Genomic DNA, 16,182 nt, shown 5'->3' on the forward strand with positions numbered 1-16,182 from the left:
AACCAAATGTAGCAGAATCTCCTGTTTCTTCTCATGCAACTCCAAAAACAAAAAATCAAAACAAAACAACCCACCCCAAAAGAAAACAACCAACACATCACACAGAAAAACACACAATAAGAAATTTCAGGTTCACTTACAGTGAATTTTTCTGTTGCGCCGCATGAGAAACAAGACAAAAAGCATACAGTGACAAATCACCCTTTAGATCTCTGACAATATTTTATAAACAAGAGACTATTTAGGCATTAAAAAAAATTTAGCATTTGAAAGATTTGGTATATAGGAGAGATCGTGAAGCTATTCAAGCCCAATATTTTATTAACATGTTTCCTCCCACTCCTAGCTTTAGAAATATGATGGGTTTAACTTTTCAAGCATATTCTCGCCATTCACACATGAAAACTTATTTCACAATGTGACCCTGTGACAGATGCAGAACAATAAAACAGCAAATCAGCAACTGAACATCAAAATTGCAGTTCCTGAAGTACCCCTTGAACTTTCTCAAGTGCTGCATCAGTGCAAAGTTCATGCAGTTTATTCAGCGCTAACCCTCCCAGTCCCCATTATTTGCAAATTACCAAAATTACCTCATGCTTTGCCTAGTGAAGGAGCAGGCAAAGGTTTGTGGGAACCAAGACCTCCTGTTTTTGCAGCACAGCATTCTGCTGCCAGGCCATCGGGTGGCAGCAGCAGGGTACACTGCATGGTACCTCGCAGAAAGCTAAACCCCAGCATCTGCCAGCTCCCAGCTCTCTGGCATACAAGCTGGATGCTCCATCCAATTCTTCCAGGAAAAGAGTACAAAACCAAAATACTTTCAAAACTTCCAACTGCTACTTGCAAACAACTGCATTACAATTCCAAACCACCAGCTAGTGAGTGTGGAACTCAAAGCAGGCAAAAATCAGCAAGGGTAAATTTTTTTAAGTAATTGTTTCCAAATGCAAATATCAAAAATAAAAAAGTCTCAAAAGAAGGCAGCCTAGCTACCTTTTAACCACACATTCTTCCTCAAAAAGCAACACAAAATACTCCATTGTACATAGAGTAAAGCTGTAACCTCTGGGCTGGGAGCTGGACACCCCAGCACTGACAGCAGGTTAAGCACAGAGGTTTTCAGACAAATGTGAGATGTGTAGAAACACAGCAGAGAACTGAGAAAAGGAAAATCAAAGCATGAAGCTCCATCCTGCCTTGCTGCCTAGGCCCTCACACTAGGCCTTCACTTCTAGGAAACACATACAAGCTATAAATGAACTACTTAGATACTTTCACTTACCACAATGGGTGAAGACATGCTGTGGTCTGATTTGAGGTTTAAAGAAAGCCTCAGGAAGCCTGTTCACAGCACTAATTTAAGCACAAGTTTTCAGGCTGGTCTCTGGAATTCTGTTTATTTTGGTCTGAAAGTTACAGTATGGGCACTAGAAATGTTTACAGCTAGTAAAAGTAAATTCTGCTGCAGTATCTTCTGGGAGTACTAGCTGCATTAAGGAAATTAGGTAAGTCTAGACTCAAATGCTGTTGAACAATACAGGCTTTTTAGCCCTGTGGCAATGATTTCTTTTAAAATGAAAACCAGAAAGGTTTTCTGTAAATACCATCAATGTTCCTTTGTATTATCACTTGCCAAGTAAGATTTTGGTAGGATAATATGATCCATTCTCTGGCTATAGTTCATATTATTCCTGACATCATGAGTCCTCCTGAATGCAACATTCTACACAATGCTAACACAGAATTCTGGATATAGAAATGAGATGGGATTCACAACATTTAATATTAAGCTAAACTCTAAAAGCCTTTTTCCACTGGTATGGTATTATTAAAAAAGCAAGCAAGTTAACACACAAAAATGTTATCATGATTGTCTTTTTCACATTAAGAGCAGTTCTTCACTTGGTTGGTCAAAACAGGAAAATAAATTTGTCATGTGCCTGTATGCTCAGGCTTTTAATTTTGTTTCATTTTTTCAAAAGTTTTCTGTTTCCTTTTTTGATTTCTCTAATTTATGTTTCTCAACTGCAGTGCTTTCAGAAGCTTCTGCCAAGGCAAGCTAAAGCAAGTCCCTCAATTTGACAGTCCAGCAGGAAAGGAAAAGTCAACAGTGCATGTGCTGTGCTAGCTGCACCCATCACCCCCTCTGCAATCAGAGCACACCAGCCAAGATGACAACATCTCACACATCCCCTACAAAGATGTTCCTTTGCTGATGAAGCACCTACTCATGAGTGCACTGTAATACCCATGCCACTGTGGCTTCTGCTCCTCACAGAACTTGGACAAGGGAACCTGGGCTGGAGTATGTACAAATTCAAAATTCAGCATTGTAGTCAGCCAGCCTTCAAGCGCAGTCAAAAGCATCACCTCATATTTTGTGTTCGGGTTTTTTATTGTAGGGAATAGTTGTTTGTTATTTCCTATCTCTCCTGAGTTTGCTTTGCTTTCCATTATCAGAATAAAGGCAACATCAGCACAACTGGGGGCCTCAGAAGTAACTAATCCATACTTTCTCTTACTAATACTTTACTTATTCTTGCTAGGTCCTTGAAAAGCTACACTCCAATGAAAGTCTATATTCCATTCCCTTTCTTCCAGTCAATTCACCACTGTTTTAAGATCTATTGACAAGGTTTCTCTATTCTTGCACCTCCTTGCCCTAAAACTAGAGTTTGGGTTTGGGGGATTTTCCTGTGTTTTGGTCGGGCTTTTAACAGGTAACACCTACCATGCAATTTTTACCCGACGGTAGTAAAATACTCAGGGACTCAGGAACAATCTCTACTGTGCTGGCATGCTTAGGTCTGTGTGACATTTTCTAAGACAATGTGGCAAAATAATAATATCCACAAACTCACCTCCACCAGTTTGGACAGCAGTCAGGTGTGGTCCCATTTCTCGCAGCCCCTCACTGTCCAGAGGGTAAGCAGACGTCTGAGATGAGCTCGTGCCTTGTGCATCATCGTCACCCAAGGCTGTGGTCTGAGCCCTGAGCATTTCCAGGGCTCCCATGCCTGCAATCTCCTCAAACCCCTCTGACATCTGAGCCAACGGAGAATCCCGTGACGCAGAGAGAAACGGGGTGTCCAGAGGCGAGCTCGGAGGAGACAACGATGACAAGGAGGACCGCGACGACAGCGACGCCAGGGACTGCGGCGTATCCAGGGACCTGCGCTGCTTATTGAAACTGGAGTGTGCCATGGGATCAGCATAGGGCACGTCCTTGGTGAGCGCCTCGAAGGGAATGATGTCAAAGCGCAAGTGCTGCCCGTAGTCTGTAACGCTGTCTGCCTTGTCGTACTGGGGAAGGCCATAGATGTCCGTGAAGCTGACTGAGCTGAGGGAGCCTCTGCTGGAGGCCAAGGATCCTCGACTGGAGGCCAGGGATCCCCTGCTGCTGCCAGAGGACATGGTGAGGGTGCTAGCTGACAGACTATGGCATGCAAAGAAAGAGAAAACACAAAAATGCCCTTTCAAATATAATCACAACTACCAATGCAGACATTAAAACACTAATCCAGATTACACAAGCAATTTTAAATTTATTCAGTATGGCGACATGGAAAGATGACTTGGCATTTTAAAGACTAGCTCATGTTTCTTGCCCTAGCCTCAAGCACAGCCATGACTGGAGCAGTACACGTGACAAGCAGATCAGGGCTAAGTGCCTGAAGACAACAGTCCAACAACATCCAAGAGCAGGATGAGCCTGCTCTTTTGTCCAACACGTAAACAGCTATAATTTGGCAGAAAAGAGGCCAGAGTAGGCTCTAGCTCAGCAAACTCAATGTAAAGCCAGGAAGGATAGATTACCAGGATCCAGTTCAAATTTACATTAATGATTGGTAATAAACAATCCAGGGAGAAGAAGTGCAAAGGGATTTGCAAAGTCCTAACAAACTGCTGCATAAGCCTCACTCTCACAGGTTTTTCCAATGTAAAATAAGAAGAGTTTAGGATGAATCCTATTCCACTTCCTCTTACCATTCTCAGTTAAGGGGGGCAAGAATATTAATGCCAGAGAGAGATGAAGTGAGACAGGAACTCAGCAGGAACTGAGCTTTTGATGCTGCTATGGTGTTAAACTGAAGAATCCCCAAGAGCTGCATCTCAAAAGGCAGCTGTGAGTGTGAATATGCAAACATTCTGAACTTCAGGTGTGAGTCTTAACACATTCTCGTATTTAAATAGCAAAATTTTGTCATCTTACCAGACATCAAAGCCCCCTACCTTTGAAGGTATCAGAATATTAAGAAACCAGAGAATTTAAAAGAATGCTATTTGCCCGTAGTGAAACTGTAACAATATTACAACAGATTTTAATAACTTATCTCCTTTTCAGAAAGTAAGGCAATATAAAATTCCCAGCTACACTTAATAACGTACCCCAAGCAGCCATCACTAATACTATTTATAAAACTCCATCCAAATCATCACATTCTACAGAGCAAAGTGTATAAATGTAGTGAAAAATTAATTTACTTGGCATACGTACACAGAAGTATAAAAGATAAACTTCATACATTATTAATATTCTTCTCTGCTGTAGTTACTTCCAAATCTGCTGCAGTTACTTCCAAATCTGCTGCTTTTACATAACTTACCTTTTTAACTGGGAGTGTAAATATGAGGTTAAACGTGTAGCTTCTTCTAGTTGCATAAGCAAACAATTTCTCTTCTCCTGTAACAGTATCCTATAATTAAACACATACATATTACTATTTTCTTCATCACAATAGTGTTCAAAAAGTGCTAGGCACTTCCCAAGTGTGGAAAAACATCAATGCATTGAAGTTTGGAATACTGAAAAAAGTTGCACTGCTTAATGAAAAGTTTTAATTTATGCTGCTCATATGCAGCAATGGTAATTCCAGCAAGAACACAAGAACCAGGACTCCAGGAGAGTTCCCAGACAAGAGAAGTAACTGAACCATAATGTAAGAGTCATGATGCTGAAAATACATTAAAGCAATTAGCAATCATAAGAAGTCCTAGGTAAAAATATCAGACTCTACAAGATTATTTTTCTTCTCTTGCATCAACCAACCTGATTCTGCTATTAAAATACTATGCCCTTCCACCTTGTCTCAAAAAAAAAATATTCCAAGAAAATTAGTGTAAAAATTCAAAGATAAAAAGAAAATTTTTGAAGGACTTCTGTTGAGTATAACCACCAATGTCAAATTTAAGCTTTTATTCCATGTGTTTTATGTGCATTCATTTATCATTATATTTAAGTAGGTAATACAGCATCTTGACCACTACATTACGGGAAAAATTTCATGCTGCAATTTATTTTTTGCCCGTTGTAATAACAAGCAGCTGAAATAGTCAGTACCACTACCACAACACAAATAGAATGTAACTTTAATGCCATCAATCTCACACACCTATAAGATATCTTAAATTCAGTATTCTGACATTATTAGAATTTCAAATAATAGATTTTATCTACCATCTACTCTTTTTCTGGATCCAGATTTATATTCCTGATGTTTTGTTTTTCCAAGCCCAACCACTGAACTTCAAGATAATATCAGGGTAGTATTCTGGTTTGTGTTGTACATTCTGTACATCCAGAAAAGTTACAGCTCCAGCCCTATATCACAAGGTGGCTGGAAATGGAGATTCTGACAAATGGTTTGGAGAAAGCAGATCAAAGTTATTGGGCTGCCTCAGACCTTCCTCAGCTGCAAAGACAGCTGTTAGAATTCAACATGTTAATGAAGAGGATTTTAAAATCAACAGAAAACTGTTTTATCCAGTTCTACTGGATAAAACAGCACCTCTCAAGCTTTCCTCCTCCCTTTGTGCACCCCAGGCCAGGTTAACTAGTGGCACAAGGAAGGCTGCAGCTCAGCTATGCAAACTTACACCACACAGGCACTGCATGCAGGAACCAAGAGAAAAGGACAAATGGACACAGGAAACTAAACTGATTCAAAAGCTTTCAGGTGAAAGCAGAGATATTCAGACCATCTACTGTAAGAAACAAACTTAGGAACCTACACTCCACAGCAAGAGATGCTGAAGGGTAGGTATCCGTGCTAAAAGGTAAAAAATGCCACCAACTAAGGCTGTCAGCCAATACTAACAAAAACAACACTATAACAAAAACAAAGAACAAAACCCTCAGTCATACAGATTATAAGTTCATTCTGATCTGTGCATAACTCAGTGCCTTTAAAACTCAGTAACAGAAGTGTTAATTATTTAAGAAACACCATATTTCACAATTAGAATAAAGTAGAAATACAAAAGCAGAATTGGAAATATTTTTTGTTATTTCTGAGCCTAAAACAAACAAAAAATCAGGGTTACTTATAGTTAAGCTTTCCTCCCAATTTGTCATAAAAAACAGAGTGCCCATCACTATTATTCTAACTTCTGCTCAACTTTCTGCTAGTATTTGAAATATCAAGTACCACAGTAGAACGCTGGTTTCCACAGCATGAACTCCATGGAAAAATAGCTTAGCCTTCTTGCCAACACAGTATGAACTACCTAACATGAGAGCCCAAAAACAACAAATAAAACTTACTACACGACAGAGTAAAGTGAACTCCCTTTTCTGTCAGTTTAAGCTGGAAAACCAATGTAACGATATGGCAAAAATTGCAAAATATATTACACTGACCTGCAGGCTGGCTGTGAATTTTCTATCTATTGCCTGAATTTGCTGTCTGAAGTAAGAATTTTCAAGGAAACTGAAGTTGTCAAAATCTGTACCTGGAAAGCACTTTCAAATATTTTGAAGTGTCTTAATTGTGTAAATATTAACCTTTACACAGATCACATTAAAGCCGGTTCTTGTAGTTTTCCTTAAGTGTCAAAGCTGAGGTTTTACCACTATTTATGAGAAGTAAGAACAAGTATTTTCTTGCTTTCACTGGAAGTAGTCTATGGTAAAAAGAGATTAAGAGGTTTTGTCCTTTTCTCTGGCTACAGGAAAAGCTAAGCAACTTTGAAATAAACACTGAGTTTCCACTAATATGTTTCTGGGTTGTTTATTTTATATATAACTTGATTTTTAAGTTTTCAAGAATGACTTTGCTTCCTATGTTCACTGAATGTCAGAACTGGGATGTGTTCCCACTGCTGAGATTGCAAATGAAAAGGAAATATTGTATATAAAAGGCAGCAAAACCATAATCATTTAACTTTCCTGTTATAGGTCAGAAACTAAATATAGCAAAGGATCTTTGTTCTGATGCTTTTGGAGATGACTACTACTCTACTGCAAAGAACAGAAAAATCTTTCACTATCCAGGTACTGTCATTCAGGTCTCTATTATCAGACAGTATCACTCAGACCTATTCCAAGCATCTTTCAAGATTCTATTCAGATTTCTTCTTCCTATTCAGAATTTTTAGATGAATGAAAGGAAAATTAACTAGTCAACATCCCTGTGACTCTGCCTTAGAAAAGTTCAAGACAGATAGAATTAAATAGTGACAGGAGCGGTCTTCAACTTTTTTGAAACTAATTTTTTCTCTAGCAATTTACTTTTTTTCTTAAACACAATGAAATTCCCTACTCTTCCTTTTGAAGCTACCTACGTGGATCTCACAATAGAGGAGAAAACAATCCAAGTTCCCAAACCTTTCAGTGGCCCCATGAGCAGACGTTGCTCGAGCTCGCTGAATTTCATCCTCCAAGCGTCTTTTTTCTTCCTCCAGACGTGCAATGTCTTCTGGGGATCGTCTCTGCTGACTGATGAGCTGCAGCTCCTGAAGAAGAGCCTCCTTCTCCTTGATGAGCTGGAGACGGTCCCTGTCTGCTTCAGCCATTCCTGGCCAGGATTCATTATCCAGCAAGGCCAGCTGTTGTTGTATATTTGAAACTCTTTAAAAGAGAATAAATGTATTTCAAATTTCAGAAGAGAAAGACAAGAGGACATATATCAGAATGTGAAGCCTTTTAATGCCTGTGCCTTTTTTCTTCTAAATATCAAACCAAGAAAATTTAGAGGGGTTTGGAAGGATTGTTTCTGGGTTTTGAGGTGGGCTTGTTTTTGGAGTGTTTTATTTGGTTGATTGGTTTTAGGAGTTTTTAAATTGGTTTTCTGTGTATTTTTAAAACAGCAAACAACTGCAAGTGTTCCTACATGTGCAGATGTGTGAGAACTACAGTGTTTTTATCTACTGTATAGACAATATCTGTCTTCATACCTTTCTCATTTTGTAATAAATTAATATTTTAGAACTCAAGTTTACTGCCTGTACAGCTGATGAAGCTGAACATTTTCTTATTCATCCTTCTTCTACAATCAGATCTTAAATTAGGATTTCAAAAGTGCAGTAAGAATTTGAAGAAGCTGAAGGTGAGATGCTTAACTAGTGACAACAGGTCCATACAATCATGTCCCACCTCGCAGAGAAATGGTTCAAGGGGCCAAAAATATTAGGCTACCCTAAATGACAAATTTTAAAAATTTTAACATTTTAAAGCTGCCATTAAAACAGAAAATCAGTCTGGAAAAAAGACTTACTAGTTACAAAATACAAGTGGCTTTAGATGAATCTATCATAAAATATGCAATTAAATAAGCTAACTTGGGATTTTTTCTCTAGTATGCTTTATAGTTAGAAGTGGTTTCTTGTATCTTAACATGATGTACCATTACATGAAACAACAGCTTTAAGAATAATTCCACAGCTGACATTTTAAGAAAATGTCCTTTTAAAAACAAATTTTGAACTCTTATCAGTATTACCAAGAACACTAAAGCTAGACATTTCATGAATGTTTCTTTTGGCATTAGAGGGAGAACACTTACTGTTAGGTATTTATGTTTGTCTTGCAATGACAATTTACACACTTCAGAATTTAACAGCTAAAATTAGAGGTAAGTAAGAGAAAACCTAGCTCTCTGATTTTTGAACATTTGAAACTCAAGAACTGTACAACATTTATGCAGTTTACACCTCAGTTTCATCTTCACTTTGAAATGGCAGCATTCAAACAAAGATCAGTACCTCTAAAAGATTACTACCCTTTAAATAAATAGGGCACATAATTAATTTATTAATTAATTAAGGCACTTTCAAGCCAGCCATAAAAGTGGGATATAGCTCATTGGTTTTGATTAAAATAATCTTTTTCAAAAATATCTGGTAAGAAAGAAAATTAATAACAAAAGAAGCAAGGTAAAGGCACATAACACACAAACAGAAGATTCACAGTGTGATGATTATGAACAAAAGAAAAGGTATCAACATGACGAAGACATTTCCCCCATCTGAAAACAAAAGCTCATGCAATAAGATTTATTTCCTACTAACATCTGGGAAGCATTTGGCCATCTTATTATCGGGGGAAGAGAATAAACTATCAATAAAAGTAATTTTGCAGTGACTACATCCATATATGAATAAGAATTTCACTGCAATTTCCCCACACCCCTTAGATTTCATTTCAGCAAGTAAAGAAATTGGGTATTATGTCACATTTCTGTCTAAAGCAGAATTCTTTATCAAGCCCTTCAATACCATTTCCTCCTCCTTGAATTAATAACAAACTTCCTGCCAATAGCTACTGAAGGCACCACTGTGGATCAATACACACAGTCTATATATTTCATGCTTCAGCTATTGTGCATGAATTCCAGATGCAGCTTCCTGAAGAGCACCTCGCCCCATTGACCAAATGTCAGGGCCAGGAAGAGCAAGCAAGGTCAGGATCTCTTCTCTCTCCTACCCAGGCTGCTCTGCTGTTAAATATTCAGTAAACACTCCTGAAGCACATAGAACTTGATTTTCAGGTGTTCAGTGCCAAATGAAACAAATAAAGACTCAAGATCCTTTCAACAGAACCACAGAATTCTGGTACAATTGAGTTATCACAGCTTGGCAAGCGAGCGTGAATCATATGAGCCTGGACTATTTGATTGTGTTCATAAGCTTTTACACAGCATGTGGACAAAAGAAGATGAGATTCATCTGAAGTCTCTGTGTTTCTTCATAAGACAGCTGAAGGGCTGACCCTTTCCTTCATTTTAGCACTCTCAATTGCTTTGCTAGTTTTTTGACATTGCAGGGGGAGCTGCATAAGAAGCAGACCACAGGTACAAATGAACACTAATGAAAGCAACAAGGAACAGAGAGGTATGATCAGAGAAGAGATTCCCCTCTTTCAGTGCTAGTGAATCAGTGATTCCACTTGTCTGTGAAGTAAAACACCACCTTCACTAAATACAAGAGGTTTTAATTTTGACTCCTGAGCTTGCTGAGAGCACATAACTCCCTTTGTGTATGACATTCCAGCTTAAAGTTTGTTTTTTCCCTTCAATTTCTGTTATGGTGATGCTTTGAAAGTAGGAAGTTCTCATACAATAACTTAATTATACTGTTATTAAAGAAGGGAAAGTACTGCTGTGGACAAGGTTTGTATCACTGAAGAGTTCCAAAATCTGATTAGGTATTTACTTTGATTCCCTTGACACTCTTCACTAGCTCTTTCGGCTAGCTCTTCTTGTTTCTACAGTCTTCCCTTTACACAAAGAAAAAGCAGGCACAAAACACTATATAATGCAGGAATCTGTTGAAGCACCTAGAAGCCAGTTTTCTGCAACCTCTATTTCCTGCACATGAACTGAAGTTTTGGGGCAATTTTGTTGCTTGCTTTCCACTGGGGAATACCTCTGTATGGTAAGTTGTTCCAAGAAGTTACCAGTGACAAACTCGAATATTTATCTCTTTGGACAGAAGACACCTCTAAGGCTTTTATGGTCTCATTCACCCAAAATTACAAAAAGAAAATTGGAGTAGTCATGTTTAGTTAAGCTCAGAACTTAATAAAAAAGTCCTCTTAAGTATGTTCCATAACTGCAGTCTGTCTCCTCAAACACAAACTTTTCTTCCAATCACAATAAATACATGAATAAGCCATTTCACTATGCTTGCCTATGCCAGATTTTTATGCCTGTACTACACTAACCATTCTCACTGCTGCTGTGTTAGAAGAAAATGGCTGTTGTCAAACTCAGTGCATATATTAACCTGCCTTAAAATATCCACTTAAATCAATGACTTGACATAGATTGCAACCTAAAGTGGAAAAAAAATATTTAGGATCCTTTATGAAGCCTCTGTTTTTCAAACACATTTTTCCTTCCTAACGAGTATTTTAAAGATACTATTTTTTAACTGTAGTAACTGCAAAAGAGTGTTTTTATTTGGCCCAATGCCAGACACTGAGGTCCCTACTGATCCAGCCATTTAACATATTCCTGTGGAAAAAACTGTTAATTTTGAGCCATCAACATTCCAGGCATTTTGCCCATTCCCATCCTTGCATAACAAGTGCTGGGGAGCTTGCATTCCTCACTGGAGTAGGTGGTATCAAATGACTGGTTCCCTAGGTAGGCAGGCCAACTTGGTGTTTAATTCAGTATTTAAAAAATTCTAATGGAGATGAACATAACAGCTCCTGTTAAGGGAGGGGCACAGATGGGATGACAAAGGTTTAACCTGGTGATGACCTTAAGCAAACACTGACTTGAAATGGCACACCTGTCCTGAAATGGCCATACCTAGGGATCTAGAATGATGTCTCACTCAAAAAAATGCAGACGCAGCATGAGGATGAAGATCAGTAGATACTAGTTTACTATGCAAACTACATCAGGGGGAAAAGGCATGTATTTCCAAAATTTAATTAGAATTAGACATAATTTAATTAAATTTAGTAGAATGTCTGAGTCATTATAGCTCTACACAGCTCCTCTCCCCCTGACAAAATGGGGCAACCTTTCTGTCACTGAAAATACCTGGGGAACATTAAAGATTTTATTAATGTCCAGAAAATCACATTCAAGGGTGGTATCTGAACCCAGCACTAATGAACTTATATTGCTGAGCTCAAGATGATATTTATTAAATAGAGCATAAGAAGTGAGTAAAAATCAGTCATTGTAATTGTAAATCACTCATCTCACAATTTACCCCATGTTAGATTCTTACTCAGACTATAAACAAGACAGGTGTCTTGGGGAGGGAAATACTCCAAACCAATTCAAAGGTACTAACTCATGCTCATAAAATGGACAAATTATGGGTATCCTGCAGCTGGCACTTGTTCTTCAAACTTACCATGGTTTGAATTTTACAAGGAGAAGAAAGGAAACCCAACAACACTCCTTTACATTTAAAGGCCTAGGCTTTTGGCTGACATACCATACCACTCTAGAACTGAGGTCTTTGTTACGTGTGGTATGGGAAGACCAGTGGAGACAAAATAAAGAAAATATTCTAGTTCCTATTTGAAAGAAAACAGTGGCTAAGATCACAAAAATCAGCCCTGCTTACTCTTTTCCCTAGGCTTATAATTGGACCCAGTTCTCTGATGCTTCAGGAAACAGGGAGTATCTCCCACATGCAATACCCAAAGGAGGTGGCTGTGGGACTGAAGACACATAATGAAAGGTGTAAGAACTTGGTAATTTCTGGTATTTACTGACCCTCTTGAGTGTGGATTATGATTTATATCCAAAGAGGGGAACGCTAGAGAAAGACAAAGAAAGAAATGGAAAAAACAAGAAGCTGGGGAACTCAGCCAAATGCTCACAAAATTTCTCCACTGTGTCTATTTTGGCTGTTCCTGCAAGTATGTGCCACTGTAGCTTTGGCAGACAACAAGAGTATGGCTCTGTACAATACCCAGCCTGCCTGACAACCCAATTCATTCAATAACAACAAGGTCTTAAATTAGCTTAAGAAACTCATGAAACCATTAGAATCCACTGGCATTTTACAGATTTTAGGAAAACTGCAAAAAATCTGCTAAAAGCAAGTTGTCCCAAATGCACAGGTGAAATAGTACAAAACTTTAAAGAAACTCAAAAGCATGTCTAAGCTCCCATTATAACCCAAAGGAAATGTTTTATGTTTAAAAACCAACACTGGGAGATTTAGGTTTGGCTGAGCCAGGTACTTATGTGCTATCAAAAGAATTACTTCATCCTTAAATCAGATTTTCAGATTTGTTCAGCAAAATAAAGCATACAAATCCACTGAATTTCACTAGAGATTCAGTAATTAAACCTTGAAACCTGCCTATACAAGATAAATTTTAAAAGGAAACTACTTGACTGTGTTATTGTATTAGTACTGGAATGTTGCTGTCAATATCCAAACAAGAGGTACTTTATCACTATAAGCACAAATGGCACTGACACACTTCTGCTTATACTAATGATTTTAAAGGTCGAACTGAAATTTAATTTTCAAAATGAGACTAGTTTGCAACAAACTATACTGAACAGAAAGAAGTAACATCCTTAAAGACAACTGTAGAAATATTATGCATCTCTGAGGAAGAGGTTTTTTTTCAAGGCTAATATAAATCTCTTGACATCCACTGCATGCCTCCATGAAATGAATGGAAAAATAACATTGAATTCAAGCTCACAGAAGATACAAATAAGTACTACCCAAACTAGGTAGGCTGGCTGAAGTTGTTTCAATGTACTTTTAGTTCATTAAAGTTAGCTACCATCAGACTGGACTTAAAAAAAAAAAAAAAAAAAACCACACAAACAAAAAAAACTCCACAGCTAAAATTAAAATTTTTGTTGCTTCTTATTGGAGGGATTATTTTTCACGTACTGATTAACACACTTCACAGGACATGAGGCACTGCAGCTATGACATTTCATGAACATTTGTTAATATACTTCATGTAGTCATTCTACTGAACAGCACAACTTAAGAGTTATCAAAGAAAAACAATTTGCTTTTGATTTCTCGTGCTATGAAGCAGTATATTCAGAAAAGTGCTTGAGGGGTACATTTTCCAGTGTGCAAATGCTTTCATGAGAGGTGGTCTCACTGAAATAGCAACTGAAACTAAAAACAGTATTTATCCAGGCAGCTTGGGGCTGTCTGTTCAAAAAGACCGTCCTCCCTCCCCCTCCTGCTTCTCTGGAGGGCCACACTGGCAGATCTGAGAGGAGAAATTTCATGGAAATAAGGTACAGTTTATTTAGAAATAATGGCAGAGGGGGAAGAGTACAGAGCGGAAGAAAAGTGATTGAGCCTCCTTTCAGCTCAATCAATGATTGGTGAGTTAAAAAACAGAATTTACAAAACTCCTCCAAGAGCCTGGATCAGAAACAGGGGAGAGGATCTCTTCCCCAGCGTGCTGGAAATGTCAGAACCCACAGTGTACAACATCTGAAATGCCCATGGGAAAAATTAAATTGCAAATCATCCAACTTCCTTCCAGTGGGAAAGTGATGGAGGGGAAAATAAGCTATGCGAATGTCTTAATTTATGCGAAGGCCAAACCATGCAGCAGTCAGTGAGATTTTTGAAGGAGGAATTAAAATAAAACTATCCTTTATAAGGGAGGAAGGATATTTTGGGAGTGCAAGCCAACTCTTCTGCAATCACTGGGTCTCATCTCCTGAATTTCTCAAGATAGTTCATTCAAAAATCCCTGCATTTCCTTGCTTAAATTCCATATACAGAGAATATTTTAATTTTAAAGACTTTACATCAGGCAAATATTCTGCTTATATATGGCCAGATTCACAAGAGCAACTAAAATGCAGCACTCTGTCCCTTCAGTTTGTAGAGCTTTTTTCCTGCTTTCCTTTCAAGGAAAGGACGTACTTTTCTACTACAGTGCATTTTAAGTCTCTCATTAAAAGTTTGTCAGTTGTACTATTTGCTGTATGTTTCAACACCCACTTGACAAGCAAGCAGTGACAATATACTGCCTTACAGATGTGACATACTGTAGCATTTTAATTTTCTACTTTGTAGATTTAATCCATGGCAGCACATTCCATCACCCACACTGTGCAGTAACAGTAGATATTTCACCAGCCAAGGGAGAATGAACACAAAGATATTTAGTAGAGACAAAAGCCCTACAGAAATGCCAGCAAGCTAAGGGGAAGGAATGCATGATAAATGAAGAATGCAACCACAGAGATAACTGGTAGGGGCAATGAGCTTTGTGCAGTTCCACTCAAAAGCTGAAAGCTGATTACTTCCGTACAACACACTGGGCAGAATAAGGCTACTCTTTTAAAGCAACTAACATGCTTTTGCTAAATAACAGACCATTGTCAGAGCTGCTATCCTGGGAAAGCAAAACTACTCTTACTGCAATCACCATTCTCTAGTTGGAAGGTTAGCTACCCAGATTTTCTACACTTAATTAAGATCAAACACCAGCTCACTTCTGATGTTCAGAAATACTGCATTCCATGCAGAAACAAATGTTCGGCATTTCCAGCTGAGAAATGCTTTGCTACTAAAAAAAAATTAACCCATAAAAACCCAACACCTCTTTACCCCCTCTGAAAAAACACCATCTTTTCCCTGTCACAAACAAACAAGAAGATAATTGCTTTGAAAAAACACAGAAAAGCTATGTCAGAAAGCTGAACTAAAAACATTTTAATACAATCTTCACAGCATCCAGCGGCTCTGTTAAACTGAACAGTACAAAACTAAATTCCATCATTCTTCTTTTAGCAACTCTAAGTTGCTAAATTATCACTGGACTATTAAGTGCTAAATTAGCCTGTGAGCAAACACAGGACACAGAAACATTTTTGTTTTGTTCTTTTTTCACCCAATTATTTAACTTTATTAGGTAATAGTCACTGGTATTTACACACAGTATGTACAACACAGACTTCCATTCAAGTTATAAATCCTGAAGATTTAGCCATGTTTATCTAACTTGCTTGTACCAACTTAGTTTTTTGAAGCCTGTATTGTGTCCAAATGTGGGTAAATTTTCCAAGAACAACAAAATGGTGTACTGCCTATAAACTTCCAATTCTTGCCAAGATATGTGACAGCATTACAGATGTCCCCAAAGAAAAAGTCACCAAGATATGAAAAAAAGAGGTAAAAGAATTTAACTTCTTTATCTAATTCTTGTTCTGAGAGATGTAAAAAACTGGTAGAATAGAACACAATGAAAAGAAAAAGAAATCCTAATTAATACAAATTTTAAAACTATGGTTTTTGAAGTTAACTATATTGAATCTTTTAAGTGTCAGTCAAATTAAGTAACAGAATATTCTACCAGCACAAATCAAAATAATTATAAGTGCATTAATTTACTGACTTTAAGTAAATCACATGTACCCACACTATTGTCCTGAATATGTGGCAAATAGTTGAAAACAATGAGGTTCAATGAGGACCTGC

At 37.8% G+C, this 16,182-nt stretch overlaps 1 protein-coding gene across 3 annotated transcripts in view; it reads right to left on the reverse strand.

Moving 5' to 3' along the window:
• WWC3 (WWC family member 3) overlaps nucleotides 1-16,182 on the reverse strand; it is a 99,905-nt gene that overhangs the window by 20,782 nt on the left and 62,941 nt on the right. For all 3 annotated transcript variants that reach the window (XM_071430557.1, XM_071430559.1, XM_071430558.1), the window contains exons 9-11: nucleotides 7,610-7,852; nucleotides 4,611-4,700; nucleotides 2,865-3,439 (exon numbers count right to left, since the gene is read on the reverse strand). In XM_071430557.1, the coding sequence (XP_071286658.1) occupies nucleotides 2,865-3,439; nucleotides 4,611-4,700; nucleotides 7,610-7,852 (908 nt within the window). The remainder of the gene's footprint in view (nucleotides 1-2,864; nucleotides 3,440-4,610; nucleotides 4,701-7,609; nucleotides 7,853-16,182) is intronic.

Source organism: Agelaius tricolor, unplaced genomic scaffold (genome assembly GCF_023055355.1).
Source record: "Agelaius tricolor isolate 1412-34295 unplaced genomic scaffold, bAgeTri1.0.p SCAF_7, whole genome shotgun sequence".
Lineage (NCBI taxonomy): Eukaryota > Metazoa > Chordata > Aves > Passeriformes > Icteridae > Agelaius > Agelaius tricolor.